At 36.7% G+C, this 22,209-nt stretch overlaps 2 protein-coding genes across 2 annotated transcripts; both read left to right on the top strand.

Moving 5' to 3' along the window:
* Nucleotides 1-8,043: 8,043 nt before the first annotated feature.
* LOC139129034 (B-cell receptor CD22-like) lies at nucleotides 8,044-14,630 on the top strand. The gene is made up of 8 exons (XM_070694706.1): nucleotides 8,044-8,101; nucleotides 8,745-9,011; nucleotides 9,780-10,043; nucleotides 10,533-10,796; nucleotides 11,261-11,341; nucleotides 12,060-12,227; nucleotides 12,874-13,137; nucleotides 14,566-14,630. Exons 1-8 carry the CDS (start codon nucleotides 8,044-8,046, stop codon nucleotides 14,628-14,630), a joined length of 1,431 nt encoding a protein of 476 aa, XP_070550807.1.
* Nucleotides 14,631-17,031: 2,401 nt separating this feature from the next.
* LOC139129031 (kin of IRRE-like protein 1) lies at nucleotides 17,032-19,542 on the top strand. Its single transcript, XM_070694704.1, has 4 exons — nucleotides 17,032-17,282; nucleotides 17,703-17,966; nucleotides 18,710-18,973; nucleotides 19,283-19,542. Exons 1-4 carry the CDS (start codon nucleotides 17,267-17,269, stop codon nucleotides 19,540-19,542), a joined length of 804 nt encoding a protein of 267 aa, XP_070550805.1. The 5' UTR covers nucleotides 17,032-17,266.
* The last annotated feature ends 2,667 nt before the right edge of the window (nucleotides 19,543-22,209 follow it).

The raw sequence follows: 22,209 nt of genomic DNA, 5'->3' as shown, positions 1-22,209 counted from the left end.
AGCTTAGTTACGCTGTCGATGTCGCCTTTGACGCCCGCTTCGAAATAACATCATTTATACCAGCTGTTTTGAAAGTCGTGTAGGAATGAGTAACAAAGGAGGTCCGTTACATTGCCCTCGATTTATATTCAGACCCCCAAGGAGACTCAACTTTGACAACAGTTCAAAATGAATATTTTTTTTTCAGTTTTAAGATTGCATTCACTGCCGCTTTTTGGCCTATACGTCACTATGAAGTCACTGGTGACGCTACACCATGGCACTTGTGTATCCTTTAGTTGCAGCGTGCTCTTTTTAGAAAGTTGCGTCTATCTGTCGTGCAAAAGACAAATTTTGGTAATGTCGGGCCTTGAAAGTATTGAAAGTGTCCCTTTTTGTAATCATCAAGCATAATTATATTGAATGGAATTATTTTCCTGATATAATGAAAACCGGAGAGTATTGTTTACAGTGTTGTATGAACCGACGCCGGGATCAACTTTACAAAGCGTACATTGTCGTGTTGATGTCCGACCCGCATACATACACGTTCCCTGACTACCTACCTAAGAGACCCTCTCTCGCTAACCCTTAACCTTTGGTCGAAGAGATGAAAGTCGACACCGACAATATTTGCATTTCAAGAAAAAAGAAAGCGTTTAAGATCCGTCATGCAGAATTTACACGCTCATTTGTTTACCTTTGTCCTCGCGTACCAGGTCAACGTAAGGACACTTGCGAGTAGTCACACCATATTCACCTACCACACTGGTTCGCGTGACTGTAGCTATACGACAAAATAAGACGGTTACAGCAGCTGTCCGTACGAGTGGCAGTCACACCATTGGCGGAAAAACAACAAATTTCAAAAGAGCTGAAGGCGTCGAAAGGACGGATAAGACATCCTGATTAAACGATGCCTGCCACTGGATCCCTGTTTTCCTTTATCACATGTGTTCTGTGTTGCCATCTACTATCACACAAGGAAGTCAGTAAGTGTACTTTACCACAATCATCAGCGTTGAGTAGGTAACTTAAGTCTTTCAAGTTAGTAAAAGGGTTGTATCCTAGTAATTTATGAAATGCCCGGAACTCTTGTGTAAAACATGCAAGCTTCTGAAAGGCTGGTAAGGTAAATAAGCTAAGCAAACGGTAGGAAATCTAGCTACGACGTGCATTCGTCCTTTGGCAACACTGAGGGGGGAGGGGATGTCGGTCCATGCAGTCGTGGTGTCGTTAAACTTATATCGAGTATGTATCTCCTTAAGTAATGAATATAAACATATGCAAATATTGATATCACGTTTAGATGGACAATCGATCCACACCTTTATAGTTAAGTGACTACATTTTTGTCCTCAAAACGAAAATTAATATGTTCAATTTTTTGTCCTCTCCATAAATTATGTCGATCTCAACGTAGCAAACTAAGCTCATGAATGTCACCGTAAGCTGTAAGGGAAATCCCTGTAAAATTAAAAAAGAACAGACTGTTTCGAGTAGTCGTTTGATCTTTGAGAATATAACAGTATCGTATATTCTACAAAACATGAAAACCCTTCCACGGAAAATAGATAGAAAGTTGCTACGTTGGAGCTTCAAGACTTCTGGTGAAAAAGTACGGCCGGTCATTTTGACAATAATTGCTGAAGTTAGGGTAAACAATTATAATGTCCAAGCTTCTGCCATTTAATGTCAGATCAGCTCGCTGTTAAAACAACATACCGGGTTACACTAGCTACGGATTATAGCTCAATGGGTTTCACAATTTTTTAAGGACCTTGTTCCACCTTGTGATACCAAACGCAATTTCCACATATGATATACTTGAAGCGTGTTACTGACTCTTCTGGGAAATTGCGCGTCTTTCTTATGACTGATCGGATGCTCCGAGCTCGGAATGTTGAATTTATGGTATGGTTTTCGATGACTGGCATTATGGGAGAATGCGTTATTATCAAGTCAGAATTTTCATTAAACTCGGATTGTAAACCACTTGCTATTACTCATGATAGGGAACTTCGTTGTACATAACATCAATAGACCTTTTCTTTGTTTTACATGTCAGGCAAATCTTGTACTTCTCCTACGAAGTTGAAACACCCACTCTTCAGCTTGTCAAGACAGTATGCGTGTTATGTGGACTATTATTGTCGACATATCATTTGAATTGTAGGCTACCGTGGATTTCACTTGTCAGCAAAAGCGATGCAGCCAGTACATGTAAAGTATGAGTGGACAAGCTGAACACTGTGTTTCTCAAATTCTTTGCAATCTTGCACAATAAACTGTAGCAAACATACTGAATAAATCATAAAAGTCACAAAACGTTTCTCTCAATTTGAACTTGGTGAACTGTGAAAGTTCACTGCACACTTTGAGATAACATGCGCTATAGAGGTAACTTAAGCTTAATTTTGTTTGTTTTTATTTATTTACTTTGTTTTGTTTTGCTTTTTATAATCCAACGCTAAAGCCATTCATCTTGCTGGATTCTTCAAGGAACTCCTTCAAAAACTAAGGAGCAAATTAATTTTCAAGAAGCAAGTTTGTTCCCTAAAAGCCATCGTTTATTTTCCCGTGTAGTGAACTCAGCGCGTCGTGTCAGTGCAGTCAGGTTGTATTGCAAATTTCAGAATTTAACAGGCAAGTTGTTAATACTGGAATCCACAATCTCAATAACGAACACGTTCTAATGAATAACGAATAATGGTTCTTGTGAATTTAAGCAAATATAATAAGTCATTTAAATCATTCTCACGAGATATTTTTGCCAAAATGTCAGTTTTGACTTTCTTGCACTGACGTGACGAGATTATAGCAGCCATTTTGAACCCCAAAGAATGGTAAATTGTATAAATAATGGTAAATTTCTAGTTTAAAACTTTGCTGACAGACCGCTGATTCATGTTCTCGATTACACGAGAGAGAATGCCTAAACTTTTCCATTTAAAGCCAATAGCTTAACTTTGAGGATTTTTTTTGGTATTTTTGTTTTGTAAGTTAAATGCGATTTCGTGTTCTACTGATACATGGCATCTTATCAATAAGCGTCCGTAAGTCGTGTGTAATACAATGTCACTTACTACAATTGAATTTTAGTCCAGACCAAATTTCACCGACCCACATAATAAAGTTTACACTTGAATAGGATGAGTAAACAAGTAAAATACTTTATCTAGACATGATGAAACCCTAGCTGACACACACACACACACACACACACACACACACATACACATACACACGTACCTTTACATACAACTAAAAGTGAAAACATCATACATGTTACAGTTACTGCCCTTGAAGGTTAGCTATTATCTTTAACGAAAAACCCCGCCAATATAATGTAAGGATATCGCAAAAACTAATGGGCAAGTACGATGATAATATCTCGGTACATTTTCTTTCAAGTCACCTGCTTGATGAAATTACACGGGCCAGGAAAACAATATACGTTATTTGAAGATTTGCTCATTAGTAATCGTGTAAACCAATATTTCATTCCAATTGAAGATATTTTAACCTGAAAATATTGCAATTGCTGATACATTGAGCATGATCCGACCAGCTTTCATTATAATCTGATATAGCAGTGTCACCGTGTTGAGTAACCTCAGTCAACAGTAAGTGGAGCGTTGGGAAGTTTTTGTGCTACCTTACGACAGAAATGGGGCAAGAAGCTGTGACCTTTGTCCTAATTTTATCGAAACCAATCAACAGCAGCGTCTTCCGACCCTTGAATAGCTAGTTGACACGCCCACTTCAAGCTTGTAGCTTACTAAAAGGATGACTTCATTGAAATCGTACAAGAATGTAAAGGTGATGTGTGTATGCATAACTTCATGCAGTCGACAAACAGTGGTGGCATAGTAACATAAGCTCTATTGTATTGCTGTGCGGTCCGCTGATTTCTGTTTACAAGCTGCAGGAAGGTGTAGTGTAACCTAAATATGTGACACCTGAAACGTTAAAAAATGATGTTAGCAAGCTATCACGTGTAGGCATAAGATGTGATTTTGTTTTAATTGATTAACCGTTGGAAAGTAATGCTTTGCCTAAAGTAAAAACGACAAAACAGTTTTTTTTTTCGAATGCTGACTTTTAAGCATGATTTCATTTTATCTGACGATGATACATCCATCATAAGGAAATGAGACCATCCACGTACATGTATGTCTATGTATGACTATTGATTGAACAAGTTGTGTCACAAGGCATTACGCCATATTTTTTCCAATCCCGTTAAATCCTAGCAAGAAGTAATCAAGTTATTTTAACAATAGTATTATCGATCTGTATACCTAAGTTTTTAGCGATGACGTACACATCAATTAGCCATGCTATTCCATGTATGTGAGCTTGTTTGAGTTTATATGGAGATATGTCTGTGTAATTTTACAAGAGAAGTAAAGTTTACAACATCTACGCGATCAAAGTTGATAAACTGTTTAATACAATTTCATACAAAGTTTTAGACGACTTTGTTGGAACTTTGCCCGTGTTTTATGTATGAACATGACTTCAAAGTAAGCGACCATCTTCCGAAGCATTCGACGCGTCTATGTTGGCGGAAAGTTTCCCTGGGTCTTGTGAGGTCACGGTAAAGGAACGCGGAAATAGCTATACAAACACTTGAACATAATGAGAATGCCGATAAAAGCAAACATTGATTCTGGTAATTTACGAGTAGATATATATTGCTTGTCAAAACTGTCAAGGTACGGATGGCTAAAGTGATGGCCCCACTGACTTTTAGACATAAAGAACTCCAGCTTTGTCACGCCTGTCATAATGCGACGTGCGCTGAAACCCTTACACATTGAAATGTACACACAGAAACATCACACAGGTGGACATGGAATAAGCGAGAAACCGATCTGGTCAGGACAAGATATCAGTTACATGACTTCTTTGTTCTTGACGTCATACTAGATGGGTCCTTCTGGATGCAAACCATACGGTTAAGCGGTAGACTGACTGCATCGAACGGATTTAAGTTTTGTATTGTTTGCAACAATATTTTTTGCAATTTCACTCCAAAATCAGAAATACTGACATAGTCGTTAACAAGCTAGGGCGAATACACACTCTGAGTGAATAATGTCAAATACTACGTTACGGACCGAATCTTTGTCAGCATTAGAAATGAATTTGTCAAGGGTTATCAGGGGATATTACACGAAGTAAAACAAGGAAACTAAATTAAATGAAAAAAAAGCTTCAGGAGATTCACTCAGCTTTTCCTTGTTATCGTCTCTGCGCATGCACCTTGCTGAAAATAGTTCCGTTCAGAGTGAAGATATTGCCCATCATATCAACACTTACTGAACAAAACGAAAGTGGTAATATTGACATATCATGTACGATAATACTGTATATTTTACACAGTTACGCTGTGTTTACAAGGTCAATATTTTCAGTTTGTCAAGTGCTACGACATTCATAGTGCTAAGAATGATACAATGACACATATATTATCTTTGTTTTACAGATGCACTTTCAGCAAGTTTCAACGTAACCCCGTCAGACACTGTCACTGTCGTAGGCAGGGACGCACAGCTTAATTGCAGTTTCAATAACCTTGGAAGCCAGACACCATCATGGAAGTTCAAAGAGGGCGATCGGTATGTCGAAGTCACGATTGGCATCACTACACTTCGACTAGGCTATGACCTTCGGGTGAGACATCGAAAGGGGAGTATCATTTGCTCATGCGCAACGTGACGTCAGCTTTGGCGGGCAATTACGAGTGCACACTGGTTGGCTCGAGTGATTTCGGAAGGGCGGAGCTGTTGGTACTCGGTATGTGATGATTCATGGATGCTCATTCACTGAACTAACCTCTTCTTTTTCGAAGAAACATATAAAAACACATTTTAGTCGAAGAAAGAAAAAAAACACGTTCATTTGTGCATTGATTAAAACTGAGACGTGCATATAATATCATATAAATTCAATATAAGAGTGAAATTGTTACGAATTTGGATAGAAATAATCTTATATATATATATATATATATATATATAATATATATATATATATATATATATATATATATATATATATATATATATATATATATATATATATATATACAAAATGTATACACTGTGCCCTCCCGGTTATCACCATAAAGGCTTTATGGCAACCTCTGAACTTGGGCACAGGGAGTACGGTTACACATTGTTGAGGATTGAAAATATGGACTCACCAGAGTGCTCTAACGGCAATACGTACTATGAGCGAAGCATAGTGCCAACAGAGAACGCCCCTTATATTACGCAAGAGGCTGCCCAACAATCTCAGAGTGCTCTAACTACTATTAAAGCAGTGAGCATATATATATATATATATATATATATATATATATATATATATATATATATATATATATATATATAATATATATATATATATATGTATGTATGTATGTGTGTGTGTGTGTGTGTGGTGTGTGTGTGTGTGTGTGTGTGTGTGTGTGTGTGTGTATGTATTTATGTATGTATGTATGTATGTATGTATGTATCGTTAACACGATTTTGCATTAGTTTTGGAGAATAGGAGATTGTTGTAATGCTGCTTTAATCAGCAAATCCAAGTCCATCTACATTTCTTTTTTTGGAATAAATTGTTTATGGTTAATATATAATATTGCATCTTTCAGCTGTAGGGCGCCTATCACTTTTGATAAATTTGAACAACACTAAAGGAACCTATTCTTACATATTAATTCAATCGTGTACATTTTGTTAATCTATGCTTTCCAATGGCATAAGCTGACTCGTCAATAAATAAATTGCACTTTTTATTTTGCAAACAGAATATCATTTTAGCTGAGCGCCAAATACTTTGCTTGATTTTCTCCATGCTGTGATTTTACCAGTCATTTTAGGTCATTTAGATTATGTATAATTCTCACAACGCTCACGAAGTCAAACTCTCATAAATCGCAGAACACGGTCCAATTTGTGGGGTCAACCCAGGTCACACCGTGGTATCAGACACAACCGATGTAACATTGACGTGTCGGGTCAACGGTAACTCCCAGGGTGACCTAGTATGGTTGAAGAACGCCAACGAAATATCGCGTGTTAACGCTTCAACCAACGAATATTCAACGAGACTTCAAAAGGCTGACAACGGAGCAGTATTCAACTGCCAATACGAAAACGACAATATCTCGTCAAATCTCTGGCCCCAGTTGACATGCGCGAACGACGTCATCATGAATGTGCAGTGTAAGTACATTTATGCTAGGGTATCCTTTTCTGACATTTGTTGCACTTGTCGCTGTAATAAACAGCTAGATTTGCGATTTTGTTTTGTAGACAATGCTTTTGCGGCGTGACACTTAAAAAAAAATACGAAGTGAAATGAGTAATATATCATTGATTATCATCAACTGGTAAATGTTTGGGGGGGGGGGGTATTGCGACGATAAAACTGCTGAATTTTGGTTAAGGTGAGATATATATCTTTTTTTGCTGTAACTCGTAACTATCAATGATACTCAACAGGAATATTCATAGTGAACAACAACATTTACCTCAAGGTCACGTTTCAAATAAGTTACTATGTTTCCACAAACCAGGCATATCAAGGATATTTGTTTTTTAGGATATTTGGATTTTTGTTTTTGTTTAGTAGTTGAGATTTGTAAAAACAAATGAATAAACTCTGCGACAAGTAGCAGTGTCTCTTTAATCGACACGCTCAATGCTTTTCGGATCATTCGTTGAACATCGTGATTTTAGACAACATAATTTCGGCTGCAATCGGCCCTGTGCACGAAATGATATTTAACTGTCATTTAACTCAGTGCTATTGACATTGGAATTGAAAATGTCACGCACAACTTAAAGAAATAAAATTACTCCTTTCTCCTTGTCGTACGATCTTGAACCAACCTTCACACGCCTTGGCCACGTGAGGTATGCTTCAAGATAAAATCTCTACGACTGAGGGAGGGCGTTACCATTGTATCTCTTTTATATCTCCCTCTATGCCATGTCCGTGTAATCTCGATAGACCCCGCAACAAGTGGCTGCGATCAACACTACGATGGGACCGTTTCTCGAAGGGGATGAAGTCTTCGCTGTCTGTGAAATTACAGAGGATGGTAACCCCAAAACACTGAATGCCTGGTATTGGTTAGAGCCAGATGGACGAAAAATTCAGACGGTGAGGTGTTAAATCTTGGCAGCGTCACAAGACGTGACAATGGGACGTACACTTGTGTGGCTGAAAATATGTACTATGACAATAGCATTGGACGAGGCATCGCTTTATATGACGTCCTTGTATACTGTAAGTGTAATAAAAGCCTTTTTCTTTTGTCTTTGACGCCGATAGACAAAGAAACCACGATTTGAACTAATTTGGATAATTGGATGGTGAAGCAATGTCGGTTTACTCTGCAAATGTAATCCCATCTGCTTTTCTTTTTAAGTTTACACTTGTTTTTATGAGTAATTTGTGATATTGCAACATTCAGCTGTAGGGCACCATCACTTTTGAGAAATTTGAAAAACGTGAAGATCAAGTTATCCCAAATTAGTTCCAATCGTGTTAAGAAATAAAAAATACAATATGAAACGACGAAGAAAGAGTATCATTATGTGAACAAGGAAAGGGAAACCCACTGTGGAAAAGATAGATATTAGCTTTAATTATTAATGTTGGCATGAGCCACAGTTTAAGGGAGTATCCTTATCTGTTATACACCACTTAAAATGACAAAAGTAAACAATCGAATTTTGCAGATTCGCCGTCAGTACAGATAGAAGACAGCAGTGGCGGGAAAGTGATTGAGGGCGATGTTTACCTTGCCAGCTGTCACGTTGATGCCAACCCAGAAGGGGATATTGCCTGGACCGATTTCAATGATGACATCATCAGCCATGACCAAAAGCTAATTATCATAAACTCAAAGAGGTCAGAATCTGGGAGATACACGTGTCATGCCAATAACACGTATTTCAATGGACAAACGGGATATGGAAATTCCTCGATTTTTATGGATGTACAATGTAAGTAACATGACCTATTTTTATATATTCGTCAAAACATAAATAGATGTAAACAAACAAACAAATCAATAGATAGATAAATAATTTAATATATAATAATTAAAAAATAAATAATAAAATTCATACACATAGATAGATAGAAGATAGTTAGATACATACATACATACATACATACATACACACATACATACATACATACATACATACATACATACATACATACATACATACATACATACATACATACATACATACATACATACATACATACATACATACATACATACATACATACATACATACATACATACATACATACATACATACATACATACATACATACATGCATGTATGCATGCATACATACACATACATACATACATACATACATACATACATACATACATACATACATACATACATACATACATACATACATACATACATACATACATACATACATACATACATACATACATACATACATACATACATACATACATACATACATACATACATACATACATACATACATACATACATACATACATACATACATGCATACATACATACATACATACATACATACATACATACATACATACATACATACATACATACATACATACATACATACATACATACATACATACATACATACATACATACATACATACATACAATGTACATACATACTTAACGAATGTATGTGCATACATGCATGTATGCATTTCATACCTTCATGCAATTATTGTCATTTTATTACAGACCCTCCTGATGTGAGCATACAAGATAACAGTAAAGGGAGAGTTATACAGGGAGATACGTTTACCGCTGATTGTGTTGCCGACTCTAATCCCGAAGCTGACTACAAATGGACTTTTCCAGACGGAAGACTTTCTACCTCGTCGCAACTTGAGATCCCGTCAGCGCTCAAGAGTGACAGCGGGAACTATACTTGTGAAGTGAACACCACTTTTTGGGACGGAACGCAGGGGAAAGCAAGCACACGACTTTATTTGGACGTACAATGTAAGTTCATTTTATACAATTGAAATGGCAGAAGTGTTTTAGCTTTTAAAGTATATATATGTGTCTCGACGGGTTTTTTTGCTTGTTAAAGGCACTGTTCGCGATCCCTGTGATCAGCTTCGTTCTTGTCTGTAAGAGGATTATGGAGATGTGACAGCCTTTTATTTTCCATTGAAATTGTAATCTGATGGGTAAATTTTCTGAAGAGACCATCTGGTGCCAACACAGGCCTTTAACAACATGTTAGACAGAAAAGGGATGAGTGGGTAATAGACCTGAATATGGAGCTCCACATAAATTGCGTTTTTTTGTTGAATCACAATAAAACCTGGACATTTCTCATCCCTAATTACCAGAAAAATTACCAGTATCATGATTAGTTGACATAGTGAACAATATCTGTGGTCATCGAATTAAATCAGTGGCTGAACCATGAGTAAGTTAAATAGCGTAAAGATACTCAGTAATTACAGGTAATCATTCCGACAGATGAACCTGTGATAACACCAATTAATTACGGACCCATAAGTCCAACCGGTCAAGTTATTGTCAACAGCAGCATTGCTGTCCTCTGTGACGTCATGGAAAGCAACCCTGCAGTTGATGTCGTGTTGTGGGGGCAGGGAGGCGATTGGTTAAATTTTACATCTGTAACACGTGATGATCACGGGACCTACAACTGTACGGCAATGAATACATTTTGGGATAACACACCTGGCAGTACAATGTTACCGATATTTCTCGATGTACAATGTAAGTATTTACAATCTTTCCACGCATCATACATAGATACACAGATACCTACCTACCAATCTACCAAGTAGACCTACCTACCTACCTACCTACCTACCTATATCTACCTACCTTCATATACATTCTGCATTAGGATTGCGAGATGCATAAAACTGTTGTAGTATGAATTTTTTGTTGTTGTTGGCATAAAAAGAGACGGAGATACACATACACACAAATAAAACAAATACTGATAATTCTACGTATATAATATATATGACTGTATATACTTTCATTATATATATATATATTATATGTGTGTGTGTGTGTGTGTGTATATATTAATATTATATATATATATATATATATATATATATATATATATATATATATATATATATATATATATATAATACTTTCACGTACACTCACTTACATGATATACATGTGTATATAACTCTAATAGTGCACAATAACCATTTTAGATAACCCGGAAATAGCGTTTTCTGATGTCGACAACTTTGGACTTGAAGGCAGACCTTTCACCAAGCACTGTGAGGTCAGTGGTAATCCCATTGCAAGCAGCGTACAATGGAAATACGGCAATGTAGTGGTTTCCGGAAACGAAACATTGGGGTTGACTCTTCAGAGAAGCCACGAGGGGAGTACACGTGCTACGCAACGGCTGTGTTTTGGGATGGTACTCGAGGAGAAACTTCTGCCTCTTTCGTCTTGGATGTACAATGTGAGTACACGCCCGTGTCTGAACGTCCGCCCCTTCTCTCCATCGCTTTCTGTTTCTCATTCGCTTTTTAAATAAATATCTTGTCGATATTTAAGGGTACTACGGAATTCAACTCAAACTGAAAGAATGTTTCTGTTAAATGGATCATAATGATTAACCTTAGAAATATGATTGGACGCGAGTTTGGAAGGGAATGTTCATGAATAATTACTATTTTACAGCCTCACAACATGGTTTACATATAGCAAAGACATGGTGTGTGAACAAGTGCTCAATCGTCAAACCGAATAAAGTGAAACAGATAAAGAGATGAGGAAACAACGTGTACAATAGTATAAAAGGGGGATAGGTCGAAGGGTATGTTGATTATCCCCTGCTCATTTATTTCGAAAAAACAAATGCGAACCAGATGTTGAGTACATCTATTCCAGTATTCGATTCACAGATTTCCCCATCGTAAATGTTGAGAAGAAAACCGTGACTGTGAAGGAGGGCGAAAGTGCAACTTTAAACTGTGAGATTGATTCAACCCGAAGTAGCTTACCATAACTGGACGAAAGGTGGCGCTGTCGTGTCCACAGACTTCAACTATGTCATTGAACATGTTAAACGAAGCGACGCAGGAGTGTATAGATGTACTGCCAGTAGCGAATTTTACGATGGGACATTGGGAACGGGATACAACGAAACTGAAGTAAATGTGGAGTGTAAGTAAAACAATACCCCACCTTAAAGGTCGTCAAGAACGACATTTTGTTATTTTAACACACTTGGAAGTAATTTTGGAGAATAGGATCTTTTAATAGTTCAATTTGTTCAAAAGTGTTAGGCAGTCTCCGGGTGAAATTTTCAATATTTTACAAATTACCCGTAAAATGAATTGAGCTACGGAAAAAAATAGATAAGTTTAAATTTGCTGGTGATTATACCAACATTTCTACAATACTCTATCAATCCTAAAATTAGTTCTAATGGTGCTATTTGTAGTAGGCAACTATTGTCTTTCAAGAAAGTGTTCTTTCACTTAGCGATAGACAACTGAGTCGACGAAAATCCAGCAGAACCTGTGAGAGCATGTTCAACTAAAAAATACGATAATTTTAAGAATGATTAAGTTTATCTACTTCGGATCTATCAAGATAAAAACATAATTTGAATGTGATCCATATACCGATATCACTGTAATGATTGGATGAGAGATTAATGATATTTGGGTGATTGTGCTGTGACACGAACAACAATGTAAACTTTATTTACCATCACTTCAAACCTAGCAGAGCTGTTATTATGACGAGAGAAACTTTAATCAGATATGTATAGCAAAACTTTATTGATATGACCATTGACTCCCAGATATCCCGGATGTAAGCGTCGAAAAAGCAGACTGGATGATAAAAGAAGGCGAACAGGTGACTTTCACTTGCACAGTTGATTCAAACCCGGAAGTAACATACCACAACTGGATGAAAGATGGCGCTGTCGTGTCATCAGACCTGAGCCATGCCATCGCAAACGTCCAACGACAGGATGCCGGCACATATCAATGCATCGCTGGCAATGTGTTCTACGACGGAACGACAGGCATGGGATCCAGTGTCACTAATCTCACTGTTCAATGTATGTATACTGGAGAGAAGAGAGAGAGAGAGAGAGAGAGAGAGAGAGAGAGAGAGAGAGAGAGAGAGAGAGAGAGAGAGAGAGAGAGAGAGATTGGTAAGAAGGTAAGTAGGTAGATAGGTAGATGGGAAGTTAAATAAATAGATAGATAAAATATGTTATGCTATAATGCTATTTCTTCTTGGTGCCTTGAGATTTTCAGCTGTAGTAATTCATGGTGATATTTCAACACCAGTTTTCCTTACTTAAAGCGTGTTTCGAAATTGGTGTTATTCGTTCAGAATGATGACCCGCAAATCAACGAGACAATCATGATGATGATTATCTCAACATGCTTTTCTCAAATAATGTGCAAGAGCTTCTTGTAGAAGAATCGACTATTCAGCTAACGTGTATGTGAACTGGAATTTCGAAAGCAAATATATGAAATGAGAACCTTGGGACAGAGAATACTGAGCTTATTGTGTCCCCGAGGTTTAACGATAGTTTACATGATTTGTATGTCTCTTAGATAAATGTAGCCAGTGGCAAGTATGCTGTAGGTTAGGTTTTATGATAAATTATAATACCATTTTCGCGCTTGCGAAGGTATTTATGGTCGACATATCCTTACAACTACTACTGTAATATTATCACATTGGTTAAAAAGAGACAAAAACAGACTGAGTGTATCTTCAACGAAGTCACCAAAGCCATGTGTAAAAACGATAAGGGTTGGGGAATTTAAATCTTAATCCATAATTAATAACAATTGTGCTAGCCAAACCATGGTAGAGAAAGGGTCAACCATTATGCTGTTTTTTTTTATTATGGATTACTAAGTATCTCGCGGTAAGACAAAATTAGATGACTACAATCATAAGGAATGTGAATTTTGATCTTCAGGAGCCCACCTCTGGAGTTTACATTCACACACATATATATATATATATATATATATATATATACAATTGTGCTTGCCAAACCATGGTAGAGAAAGGGTCAACCATTATGCTGTTTTTTTTTATTATGGATTACTAAGTATCTCGCGGTAAGACAAAATTAGATGACTACAATCATAAGGAATGTGAATTTTGATCTTCAGGAGCCCACCTCTGGAGTTTACATTCACACACACATATATATATTATATATATATATATATATATATATATATATATATATATATATATATATATATATATATATATATATATATATATATATATATATATATATATATAATTACATATGGTATAAATGTAATGTTTTTTCGGTGAAAACAGTGGCCCAACAGAATGGCAGGTGGAGGTAAAAAAAACATGTCAGAGAGACAATAAATAAGTTTTAGATTGATGGTGCTGTGGGAACATATTGGATGTAACGATGCCACGCACGACGTACAAATAGCTATAATGACAATTGTATAATCGATATTTTGATTGACAGATTTCCCAGACGTAGAGGTTGACAAGAAAACTGTGACAGTGAAGGAAGGGAAGATGCAGCTCTAAACTGCGAAATTGATTCTAAACCGGAAGTAACTTACCACAACTGGACGTACATGTATGGTGGCGCCGTCTTATCCACAAACTTAAGTCTTGTAATTGAAAATGTCCAACGACACCATGCCGGAATCTATGTGTGCATCGCTGGTAATGTGTTTATGATGGTTCGCCAGGAACTGGATACAATGAAACCGAACTCATCGTTGAATGTGAGTCTAAAAATGCGAAACCCGTCGCACCAATCTGTAAAATATGAATAACCGTTTATCAGCGACAAGTTAAATGAACTTGCTCTTAGTGCTGAGCTGAGACTGAATGGTGTTGTGTAAACTTGTGTCATTAAAATCAGTCATTATGCATAAAACGTTAGCCAAATTGAAACAAAATGATACTGAAAAAACTATATCAAGCGTCGACAGCAATTTTCAGGTTTCTAAACCCCTAAGATGAATATTGGTTCCGTGAATTTAACTGTGATCTTGATGATTATTTCAGGTCATGCATATACGGCAAATCGCGCCAAATAAACTAGCCACGCAGTAATTATATTTAACAGTAAATGCATTGAACAATAGACTGCTTTCAATGCCTTAAACCACTCCTATACAGTTTGAGTCTATCGAATGTAAATGCTGAAAAAGTTGAAGATATAAGTTGCTGTTAATTATGTGTAATATGATCTACAGATTCTGTCGTAGACATGTTAAGGCCATTTTAAACATGTAAGTGAACAGACAATACAGTGTACAAAGAGTCTAAATTGTGCTGAGGGGAGTGTTGATTTCACTAATAGTTATTTAATTGATAATATTCGATCCGCAGACTCTCCCGAAGTCAAGGTTGACAGGACAACTCTGAAGGTAAAGGAAGGTGAAAATATAACCTTGAGCTGCGAAATTGATTCCCACCCTGGAGTAGCTTACCATAACTGGACGAAAGGTGGCGTTGTCGTGTCCTCAGACCTCAGCCACGTGATTAATGTTGTTCAACGAAGTGACGCTGGAGTTTATATGTGCATCGCTGGTACTGAGTTTTACGATGGATCCGTAGGAACTGGTTATAACACAACTGAATTAAATGTTCAATGTAAGTTTAAAAACGTCCATATAAAAATCTGAAATGAATTTATTAAAGGTTTGGAATATATTCTTGCGCAAAACAGGTCAACCTTACTGTGGATATTTTCAGTTTTCCTTTCTTTAAGTTTCCATTGATAACGAGCTGCTTATAACAGAGAATTTTAACCATTTACAATTGCATGACGAACACTGTTGATCAGGAACACACGTTTCAGTTGTGTTGCCATTTATATGCTGATCAATAATTGCAAAACTAAGTAAATATATCATTGGGGAAATCCTAGCCCTCATGAACCGAAAGAACCATTACAAGTGATACATTTTTTTATCTCATCGCTACTAGGCAATACGATGACAGAAACCCAATTATGTATTTGGTGACTGAAGAAATTAACTTTTTTTGAAAACTTCAAAAATTGTTCAAATTTATAGATAATAATGCCAAATGATACTTTTCAGACATCCCGGATGTAATGGTTGATAAGAAAACTGCGACGGTGAAGGAGGGTGAGAATGTAACATTTTATTGTGAAATTGACTCTGATCCGGAAGTAACTTACCACAACTGGACCAGAGGTGGCGCTGTCGTGTCAACAGAACTAAACCATAGGATTCAGAATGTTCAAAGACATGATGCCGGGGACTACGTTTGCGTCGCAGGCGCTACCTTTTACGACGGAACGATGGGAACAGGATTCGATAAAACAGAACTGTATGTGCAGTGTAAGTATGGAATAGTTTTTACAAATGTGTAGCATAAACACAGACGAGACGAGAGCAACAAGGTATGCTAGTGTTATTGAACAAAGTCCAGAAAGGCGAATTTCACCTGTGGATATGTTTATTCTCTGTATGCAGTTTCATGAAGAAGCATCTATGTCTAATAGCTATCAAAAAACTCAAAATTAAAGATACAGAGAGAAAGATGATTAGAAAAGGATCTACGCACATTCCTTCGCTGAGGCGAATGTCAACCTGAAGACTTTAAAGGAACACTAATTTACAGCCTATGACTAGGAAACCGTTTTCTAAACCACCCATTATGTAACATGACTGGATAATTATCGAAGTAAGATATACAAGTTATGGGTTGACCCGGTATGGAAGTCTTTAATACTCACTATGAAAATTGCACTACGAAGTCTCAATTGTAGTAATAAAAAACAATAAAATGTACGTAAATATGATTTTTCGGGAAATGAATTTTTTAAGGAAGCAAATACTGACGTCATAGTATATATGCACAATGTGCTTATGCAGCTGTTTAAGAATAAGAAGAAAACTTGTCTTTTTTGCATACTGGTTTTTGAATGGCAGATTTCCAGAAATAATGGTTGACAAGCAGATTGTTACAGTGAAAGAAGGTGAAAATATAATCTTGAATTGCGAAATCGATTCAAATCCTGAAGTAGCTTACCATAATTGGACGAAAGATGGCGCTGTCGTGTCGACAGACCTTAGCCATAGGTAAACAATGTTCAACGAAGTGATGCTGGAGCTTACGTGTGCATCGCTGGTGTTGATTTTTACGATGGCACATCAGGAACAGCAGACGATGAAACCATGGTAAATGTTGAATGTAAGTTCCGAAACCTTCCTTTACATTTCTGCAAAAAGAAAAAATATTAAGCATTTCTTCAAAAACAAACAATGGTAACTCGACTATTTCGTTTATCTACATGAATCAGAAGATGTTTCAAGAAGCAGAAACACCAAAACAAGTATGGCGCCTAAAATGCTGCACCACGGGGTATATTGAGCGTTAACAACACACTTTATCAGTTGTATCATATCTTAAATGTGAATATTGTTTGTGAATATGTCCTTTAAGAAAGAATGAAACGCAGACTTTTAGACATCGGGCGCCGATGCTCTACTAGAAGATAGCAATTAATGTGTATCTGTGGCACGTTAAGTTAAGAAGTATTAATATTTATTGATCTAATAAGGACGATCAGTGTTCAATAACGGATGCTGCATGCTGATGTATAATTTGCAGATTTCCCGGATGTAAGAGTTGAAAAGGCAACTCTGAGAGTGAAGGAAGGTGAAAGAGCAACCTTTATCTGCAGCATTGATTCAAACCCGGAAGCGACTTACCACAATTGGACTAATGGTGGCGTTGTCTTGTCGACACATCTAAGCCATACAATTGACAAGACGAAACGACTTGATAGCGGGGTCTATGTCTGTGTTGCTGGTAACATGTTATACGATGGAACACTGGGAATAGGATACAGCGAAACTGAACTCGATGTTGAATGTAAGTCCGAATCATGCCGTTTACAAATGTGTAGAAAAAATATAAATAGTTATCAGGGTAAGAAGACGTATAACGGAAATACTTCACAGTTGAAGGAAGGACCGAAGAAAAATAGAGATAAGATTGACCTGGTATAAGTGTGAAGGGAGAAAAAGACAATGACAGTTGTAACGTACAGCAAATTCTTAACAAAAAAAACCCAAACATTTTAACTTATTCCTGGACTGAAGTTAGGAAATCGGATATGAGACTGTCAGTTGGATAATATTCAAATTATTTACGAGTGATAGTGTTAACCAGATATACTTTTTTTACAAAAACAACACCAAACAGCGTACGCTAATTGCAGCGCAACTGTAGCGCATGCATTTGTTAAAACACTAAATATGCACGGGGAACAACTTCTAACATGTGTGTTGTTAAAGACGAACGATTAATTTAATGCTGTGATAGCCATCAAGAGTAAATCAAGGGTGGCTGTTTCACACAGACCGCCATATCGGTTAGTGATTGTGTCTTAGTTACGGCATAGGTGGTGGTCACACGAATTTCCGTAAACTCTTTTTCAGGCAAAATTCATATATATATTATAAAGTTCTAAATAAATATTAATTAATTGACAGGTTTCTAATCTGATTTTAAACTGAATCCTTATATTTATCCTTTACATGGCTTTACTGATGTTTTCGTAATCATATTTTGATAGTCTAAAAGGAGATGCAACGTACTTGTGCTAATTTCAGATAATCCAGAGGTAACCATTGATAACCGAAACTCCACCATCAAAGAAGGTGAATCGGCCACATTTACTTGCAGCGTCGTCTCAAACCCGGAAGTCAGCTACCACAACTGGACTAAAGATGGCGCTGTCATCTCCACGGACCTGAGCCACAGTGTTAGCAATGCCACTCGGCTTGATGCTGGTCTTTACACATGTATTGCTAGTAATATATTTTACGACGGCTCCATGGGCATGGCATATGACACTGCAGAACTGGCAGTGCAATGTAAGATAAACCTTTCTTTCTAAGATTTTGGCTACGCCTAACAGTTATATTTCAGATACTTCATTGACAGAATATGCCCTTCACCTGTCAATATATATTCAAGCATCTACTGATGTGATCACCTATCAGTTTATGTACATTCTACCTTAAGTACCTACGTACCTACATACTTCCAGATCTGCCTATCAACCGATCTATATATGAATCTACGTTTTGCTCGATATCATATGACGTAATTATGTTTTATTATGATTATAAAAACATATTTTCCCTCACATTGTTAATTCGAAATATGTGGTTTGCTTCCAGATGGCCCTGATGTGAAAATAAATGGCTCCATCATTGTCGTAACGGAGGGTGAAAGTGCATTTCTGGACTGCGTCATCGATGCCAATCCGTTAGCTGAGAGCCACAATTGGACTAAAGGTGACATCCTAGTGTCGTCGAATCTTAGTCACTATATAGAGCGATCTAACCGCGATGATGCTGGTGTATATGAATGCAGGGCAAGTAATACGCTATACGATGGAACAACTGCACTGGAAATGATACTGTGTTACTTGTTGTAGAATGTGAGTTCACTGTTTCATTTATAAGATTTGTATAACTAATGCATTTTGTAAATATACTATAGCTTTGTCAATACCATTGAATGTTGCGACGTCATATCCCCAGATTATTTCTGATCATGTATTCGATTTTCCACCATTTTTACCCAAGATAATTTCTAACTCTACAAATTCACTGGCATTGCCTAATCTATAAATTGATAGCAATAATGTACCCCCTCCCGACCGATAATGGAATAAAGTAAACTACGAACTCCATAATGTACTTAGCTCCGTCCCTACATTATGTTGAGCAAAGTTTGCTTTCTTCCGGGAGGGGATTGCTCAAATAATACTTACACACAATGAAATTCAGTAACAATGACAATATAAACAACACGATAATTGTTACAATATTTCCACACAGAGACATATATTTTTAATACCTCTTAGGTATATTTTTATTAATTAATTAATTTATTCATTCATTCATTTATTCATATTTATTTGTTTATTATATTTAGAATAAAATATGCATATTCTTTTTGTATGTTTCACGACGTAGATCCACCTGTGGTAAGAATTGAAGGACCATCGGGACCAGTTTCCGAGAATGATTTAGTTACGATACGTTGCACGGTAGAGGATGGAATCCCTGATCCGTACAAGATGTCTTTGTACTTGTCAAACGTTACCGGTGTCTTCGAAGTTGATTGGACTGAAGATCACCGCGGAGTGAGAAATCACGCATTTGACATCGTTGACATCAAAAGATGGTCTGCTGGTAGTTACTACTGTGTTGCTTGGACGTCGTTCAACGACAGCAAAGACTATGATGGACGAAGTGACAAAATGGACATTACTGTGAACTGTAAGTATACACAAAAGAAAATTACTTTCCCTGCGAATTGAAAAACAAAAGTATTGCTCAACAAACTTTTGTACCTGTCAATTTTCTTATAATGTATCGACACTTGGTTCCTTATCTCCCATATATTTGGACAATGTGTAACTCATTTTAGTGATTTTTTCCCTGTTTTACAGTGTGCATATTTTCTTCAAAGAACCTATTCATTCCAGTTTTGGTTAGCACCCCCCCCCTATTGCAGTATTTATCCTCGGTAGGAAAAATGTTCTCAGGATTGTTGCACCAATTCCTAACATATTGTTTCTAATATCATTCGACAACTATCTTACTTTATCAATCATCGCCATTACAAGTTTAATGGCTTTTGCTTCTTCGTTGCAACAGATAAAGACGACCCCGCTATGAATGTTACGGTCATCATCATTATCGTTGCTGGGATTCTAATTCTTATCATTATATTCGTCGCTATCATCCGCAAAACAATAAACGGAGAAAACGAGAAAAATACAGGCTCAAGCAAAGTGGTACGTACAAAAGTTCACGATTGTAAATTACTATATGTTAGGTGTTAAGTAAACGCGTGGAAATATATGTAAAAATGTCATTTTTGACTTATTGTGTTCAACAACTATTCAACGTATCTGTTTTAGATGGCGAAAAATATCATATTAATAGATACTTAAAGACGTAATGAGAGAGAGAGAGAGAGAGAGAGAGAGAGAGAGAGAGAGAGAGAGAGAGAGAGAGAGAGAGAGAGAGAGAGAGAGAGAGAGAGAGAGATGGATGTACACTTTGTGAAATGCAGATGACTTGAGGATCTTTACATTTTTTTTCAGCCTCCGGTATTCAATAGCAGGTAAGATTGTTGTATGTTGTATCTCTATTCTATGAATGATATACAATTGATAGTATTTGTGGTTTTGTCTTCAATTTCTCTTCGTCTTTGTTTACATTTGCATATGCTTAGCAATTAATCAAGTATAAATAAATTAAGTCTATGTAGAGTAATTGAGGTTAGAACTGTAATGATGCTTTTAACACAATCGAAACTAATTTGGGAGAATGTGATCTTTCAATTGTTCAAATTTACAAAAGGTTTAAGTGCCCTATAGCTGAAAATTGCAATATAACAAGTTATCAAAACAAGTGACTCTGCAATTTAAGCTAATCTTTTTTTTTTTGAATTTACAATTCAGAAAGCAGATTACCTTAAATTTGATGATTAAAAATCATTTCTACATCATACCTTTCTCCAAATTTATTTGCAATCGTCTTAGTTCGTAAAACATGGGATTACATTGACAACACTTGTAGATTTGACTTTTTCCGTTCGAAAACGGGTGTCTCTTTCGCCTTCTTCAAAGTTAAAAAGTAATATTCATGTACCAACATCAAGTCTTGTAACCGGAAGTCATGTTTAAGAACAATGGGCAACGTTTTTTAATTATAGTCTGCATTTAAACTTACCTGTAAACATATAAATATTGCACATTCCTTTCAAACACGTACGGTTAAGTTGAATTCTTGAATAGTAGGGTTTATTCGACAGGCTTCAATTCACAGACAGACCGAGTAAAATATAGGGAGCATTGAACTCTAAGTTTGTTCGACCTTGTCTGCGATTGCATATTCCTGCAAGTTTAGGCTCTCAGTGATATCAGTTAGGTTATTTCCACCTTCTTCTGCTCTGTATTCTCCCTTGATGTTAAAAATATTATGTTAATGCAAGCCTTATGCGTAATAACGTTATCCTTACAGTGGTGAATCCAAACATGAACTTAATATGGATACATTAGAGATGGATAGGACACCGCCCGATG

The sequence above is a fragment of the Ptychodera flava genome, unplaced genomic scaffold (genome assembly GCF_041260155.1).
Source record: "Ptychodera flava strain L36383 unplaced genomic scaffold, AS_Pfla_20210202 Scaffold_86__1_contigs__length_474469_pilon, whole genome shotgun sequence".
NCBI lineage: Eukaryota > Metazoa > Hemichordata > Enteropneusta > Ptychoderidae > Ptychodera > Ptychodera flava.
This window is presented reverse-complemented; position numbering and strand designations above follow the sequence as displayed.